At 30.6% G+C, this 6,000-nt stretch overlaps 1 protein-coding gene across 1 annotated transcript in view; it reads left to right on the forward strand.

The window, feature by feature from the left end:
• The window catches only part of LOC145323393 (uncharacterized), a 29,221-nt gene extending 23,755 nt beyond the window's left edge, over positions 1 to 5,466 (forward strand). The window contains exons 2-6 of the mRNA XM_080165815.1: positions 879 to 999; positions 1,665 to 1,742; positions 2,231 to 2,325; positions 3,667 to 3,833; positions 4,186 to 5,466. Coding sequence (XP_080021941.1) covers positions 880 to 999; positions 1,665 to 1,742; positions 2,231 to 2,325; positions 3,667 to 3,833; positions 4,186 to 4,283 — 558 coding nt within the window. The 5' untranslated portion in view covers position 879 and the 3' untranslated portion in view covers positions 4,284 to 5,466. The remainder of the gene's footprint in view (positions 1 to 878; positions 1,000 to 1,664; positions 1,743 to 2,230; positions 2,326 to 3,666; positions 3,834 to 4,185) is intronic.
• Positions 5,467 to 6,000: the final 534 nt, after the last annotated feature.

Genomic DNA, 6,000 nt, shown 5'->3' on the forward strand with positions numbered 1-6,000 from the left:
TTTATTGTCCCAGGAATCAGTATTCCAAAAATTAGATTAATCTGATAATTACATCACATTAAAATTTGCTGTTAAACAAAATAAAATTTCAGCATGTTTTAAATGGACATACGGACATTCTGGTAATTATTATAGGTAGCTACACTTTCTAAATTGTACCTAACTACTACAGGAATCACCATGCAAAGTTTTAATCGATAGGACAATTATAACATCTTTAAATAAACGAAAAGAGCTAATCGTCAAGGACGGACGTACGGACTGACCGACCCTAATTTTAGAAAAGCTTCTCTTTTTATAATGTTGTGTGTTTGGCCCTGGTATTATGTATTTTGTGCATCTGTTGGCTAAATCATTACACACACAATAAATTTAGAGTAACTTTATTACACACACATTCATAATGAGATGTTATCAATCTTATGCTAACTAATTTCACAAAATTTAAATACATTTCAATCAATAATATGTTTTAAAAAATTATCGATATAGGGAAGCTTTTGTATGTTTAGAGTCAGTTAATCGTTAACTAAGAGGTTTTAAAATCCCCTTATCAATTTTAAACTTTGTATGGTGATTCTTAAAACAATAAGGTTTAATTTATAAAGCGTAGCTAATGCATAAAGAATACTTAAAGGCCGTACGTCATCGTTATTTTTCTAAAAATATTTTGTTCATTCAAGTATAATGTTAATGATTATTTGTTCGACTGTTTGATATAATGAGCTTTGCTTTTATGGATGTTGTCATCCTTGTTTTGTTGAAATTTTCCAATAACCTTCAAATTACATGCAAATTCTAATTCAAAAAGTACATTGGACAATTTTTTTAAAATATGATTTTTAAGAGTTCTGAATTTTCAATGATTGTGTGTGCAGAATGGCTGTGTCCGGGTTTTGTGTGAGATGCTCCGGGTTACCTGGAGTTTTCATCACTGCTTGTCTTTCTCTGGCCGGATGTCTCACTGTATTCATACCCAGTTTATATCTGTTGGTACAGGTAAGACTATCAGTTTTTTTTGCAATCTTTAAAAGCTTTAAATTGACGTCTACTGACCTACCATTGGTCAATTAAAATGTATACTGGCCTGCCATTGGTAATTTAGTTTGTGTAACGGCCTATCTTTGGTCTTTTTTATAGGCACTATAAGGAGCTTCCAATCTTTACAGCTTCTTGTATCATATAAACTCTAAAAGTTATGAAGTATGTCTGTACTTCTGTCTGAAATACTGCTCTATATTCGGTACTCTATAGCTCTCACCCCCTCATATATTTTTCTCTTTCTTTGTTTTTCTCACAATTTTTGTCTTTTTTTTTTATCTCTCTCCCTCGCGTTAGCTCTATCCTTTCAAGGATGCTATGATATTTTAAGGGTCTAATCAAATTATCCTTACTTTACATACAGTATACAATTAATAACCTAAAAAAATTTCTTAATTTTTTTTTTTTTTTTGGGGGGGGGGTTGTGATTAGTGATGGTTCAAATGTAAGATAAACAATTTATACCAAAGAGGTGTCAATACAAGCCTTAAAATTAATTTTGAGGCTTGCCTTCCACTTTATTCACCTACTCCAGAAATTAACCCACCGGAGAAAATCCTAGGCACTTCCTCTTATTCATTTGCTAAAATTGTAGATAGCATCCCATACAATTATTATTTCAGGATGACGGGTGGCTGGACCTAAGACAATGGCTTAACAGTCAGCTTATAGAGAGCAATCAATTTGATTTAGAACTTGTTCAGGATTGTACATATTTATATTCGGTGCTTGCAGTCTAAACAGTACTCAATCAACCAGTTTTGCGTACCATATAAAAGCAACAGAATGTCCTTCTGTGTGTTTGTACCGAAGGATCTCGCTAACCGCTGATCGGTTTGGTCTCCTTTACAATGTAGCTTCTCATGTGTCCTAGGAAGGTTTATAACGATTTAAGAGGAGAGTCATCTTCCTCCCAAGAGAAATAAGTTAATAACCCCTAGAAAAAATTACTCCACATCAACGCTAGTTCTAGTGCAAAAAGTAGTTAGGTTTTTGTATCTGGTCTATTAAGATACCAGTAACCAAAAAAACAAAGGAGTTCTCCATTTAAGGGAGCCTTACATAATTCCCAAAATTGTTTCTTTCCCATTCTATATCCAAAGTTAAGTCTAGGAGGAATGGTTTTAGCCACTAGTTAATTACAAAAGTATCTTTGCTAATAAATATTAAACATGTGCAACGCCTGTGACAGAAAATCTGGCGTACACTGGAATGGCTGGACGCTCACCATCACCTCATCCTTGCTGTTCTACTTTTTCTTTCTTTCATACATCTCATAGCTACAGGAATAACATCAGAATAGTTAAATGTGAATATGTCGGTATTTGTGGATTTGAGTGGTTCAAATTTCTGCGGAAACCATTTCTATTTGTAGATGCTGCTGCCCATTTAAACGGATTATGAAAATAGTATGACTCTTAAAAATCAAAATGAAAACATCTAAATTGCATAAATGTATATTAAGGATAATCATTATTACCTATGAAATGGCAGATTTAATCACCTAAAATGTTTATAAGCTTCACTTTTATATTAATTAAGTAGGTAACAACATCCATAAAACGAAGCTCAACAAATTAGACATTGACAAATTTAAAATGAATAATGCATTCAATTTTCAAGATTTTTGGAATAAAATTTAAGTCTAAATCCATCCTATATTTGAATACATAATAGATAATACGGACAAACTTCTATTATAAGTCTTTATTATAGAAAAGCTACGCTTTAATAATATAACCTGTTGTAAGCTAATCAAGTTAGCATTGTTAATCAATTAAGATACCTTGTAGGTGGGGTAAAATATATTTTAAGCATGCATATATTACATGTAATAAAAGTGGATGAATGGTTGGTAAATTTTCATTATTTATAAAGCAAAGCATTTCTGTAATTGTAACAGGTCTTCATCCAAGATATGTTCGTAGTTACAAGCCTCTTGTGGAGATCGGAGGGGTCATAGAAATAGCCTAAAACCACCCCAAGATAGCTTCCGTAAAAAGTGCAATTCTTTAGACTAGCAATAAGCCAAACAGTTTAGTCATTAATTGCCTCTCTACTTAAGGGCATAGTAAATTTTGATTTCTCCATGTAAATTAAATCCATTGCATATTCACAAATATTTCATTGTAATCTGAAATTAAATTCAACAGTAATTTTTCAAGAATAAGATACAATCATCAAAGTAAATTTTACAAAGTGCCATTTCAATGGAATACGTTATTTCAATTTTAACAAGGATTATTTTCCCCATGATAAGCATAGCAATAATAAGAATTTCTCAAAAGTAGTAAATTGTATACTCTTTATCCATATTATTAAAAAATGAAAATAAGGGAAGATGGTAGTTTTTTTCCTACGCCTTTCCCGCGGGAATCTTCAGCCTTGCGGGGCCTCTAATTGCAGTGCCCTTACCCTGCGGGGCTAACTAATATAATCTAACCTAACCTTTCATAAAGAAATAAACAAACAAAAGAAAACATACCTCCTAAAACGTTTTATTTATTTCAAAATAGGGGGTGGGGGTACTGAGCTCAACCAGTTATTTTGAGAAAAACGCCAACAAAAAGGGCCTATTTTTGTACCATTTCTTCAGGGATTAACTTATCTGATGTTAATCAATGTAGTGCTTCTAATTGTGGGCACCCTGACCCGCCGGAGGAAGATGTTGCTCCCCTGGATGCTGACCGACCTGGTGGCCATCCTCCTCATGTTTACCATCTTCCTGGCGTCCATATTTGTCAGCTATTTCATCGACATACTTGTATCTATTGTCTTCCCAGTTGTAGCAGGTATAGTCATGCAATCCTTATATAAAAGTAACAGGATGCTTGTCTGTCTATTTCTACCGAAATATCTCGATGACAACTACACATATGTGGTGCACCTTTACAGTTAAGCTTCTCATAGGTCCTTGGAAGGTTTATTACTATTTTTTTGGAGGGTACTTGAAGAATACTTTCGAAAAATATCCCCTCCCACTCACAAAAAAAGTGGAAATTCAACTCATCTTATTGAAGCTTCAAGACTTAACTGAAAAAATTTTAACCAAACTTTTAAACCAACCATTAGCAGAACGTGTTCTAAAAGGTCACCATCAATGTTAGTAAATGTAAAATTATCTAAGAACTGTTTTTTTTTCAGGTTTAACTTTAGGTATCTGGATAGTTTTATGGAGGAATACAGTCAGATTCTACAGAGAACTTAAATCTATCAAAAAACTTACAGAAACCTCTTCGTGACATAAAATTAAATATCAAAATTAGTTAAAAACAGTGAATAAACATAAAAATACCCTTTTAGTACAATTTAAATTTTGAGGAAAGTTATAAGTAAAATTATATTTTTTCATAAGATTTAAATTAAACAATCACATAATAAAGAAATTAACAGTTTGCAATTAAAATTAGTTTTGACTGTCAGAAAAGTTAAAGTAAATGCTTCATTTTGTTTAAATTAATTATCTTATCAAATTCTTTTCTCAACAAGTTTTTTGTTTAAACCCTCATTTTTGGGCATCATTTTTCAAAAATAAATATCTTTATATTCAATCAGTGTATTTATATTTTGTACATAACATGTAGTGTATTTTTAATGCTTTTCATTTTACAATAATTTTCTTTTTATTAAAACTCAAAAGTTAAGTTACCAAAAAACATTACCATGTTTTCATAAATCAAGCTCCTATGAAGAAATAAAATTTTTATGTTTTAACTGAAATTCTCATGGGTTAAGTTTATGTACGGGGTTAGTCACCTAAATTGTCTTAAACCTCTAATAACGAATCTGTGAGTATAAAAAGAAAAACTTGACCTTTATCTGGTACATGAGCCACTTGGAGGCTTAGGTCGCAGCGCATGATTCCAAATTTTGAAATATTTATCTAGGAAAAAAACTTATCATAATACTTTTAGGCTAAAAAATACAAAATGTGCATTAAAATTAATTTTTATGAACATTTTAAGTGACACACCTTGTACATAATTTTACTACTAGTAAAATTGAAAAATTACTTAATTATCCTCTAAAGAGCGTCTTTTGTGTAGTTAAAAGTAAGGTACACGAACGAATTTAGAGGCATCTATATTGTGGGGGATGAAACGACCCTTCCAAACTTTTTAAATTTTATTTTAAAAAGAAAAACAAATACTCTCCTTTTACTCTTTTTCTAAAGAAATTATGTAATATAAAAAATATTCTGTATTTTAGAGAAATATGTTTGTGGATCTAACTACTACAGCTTTTACATTACATGATTTCAACACATTATATGCACAGTTATGGAATCTCGACGACAAAGATTTTTTTATCCAATCTTGACAAGTGAGGTATTTTTGGAAAGAGGAATATATATATAGAAAACGCCTATGAAAATTAGAAAATCCGCAGAAATTATATTTGCAAGTTTTTTGTAAAAATCTGCAATGTTAATTTGCAAAATTAATTTCATGCCTTAAATGACTTATTTAAAAAAAATCTTTTTATGAAATGTGTTTATCTATAAGTTTAGAACATACTTAGGGCAAAAAAAATTTCTTTAGTATTACTTTTTTCACCTTAAATATGAAAAAAGCAGTTTCTCACATTTTATGATAAAAAAAGGTATAGGAACAAAAAAAAATGATTTTTCTTGATGTAAACACAATAATTGGCATAAAATCTATCATCCTAAATGTAAAAATCAGATATAGAATCCTTTTTAGAGCTAATATAGTGCAAAAAGTAACCAAGACATTTTTGCAAAGTATGAAAATCTGAAGAAAATAGTTCTTTTTGATTTTGATATACATATCAGATAAATGTATATAAAATTAGTGATTAAAAACTATAAAACATGTTATAAGTTTTTTCAACACTGTCATTGATTAAATTGCACTTTTAGGTTTAAGAAATACCCAAGTAGTGCATAAAAACTCTTTTTATGATGTAATTAGACAAAATAAATGCCAAAAACCAACT

The sequence above is a fragment of the Acartia tonsa genome, chromosome 6 (genome assembly GCF_053477335.1).
Source record: "Acartia tonsa isolate MP-2025a chromosome 6, ASM5347733v1, whole genome shotgun sequence".
Classification (NCBI taxonomy): Eukaryota; Metazoa; Arthropoda; class Copepoda; order Calanoida; family Acartiidae; genus Acartia; species Acartia tonsa.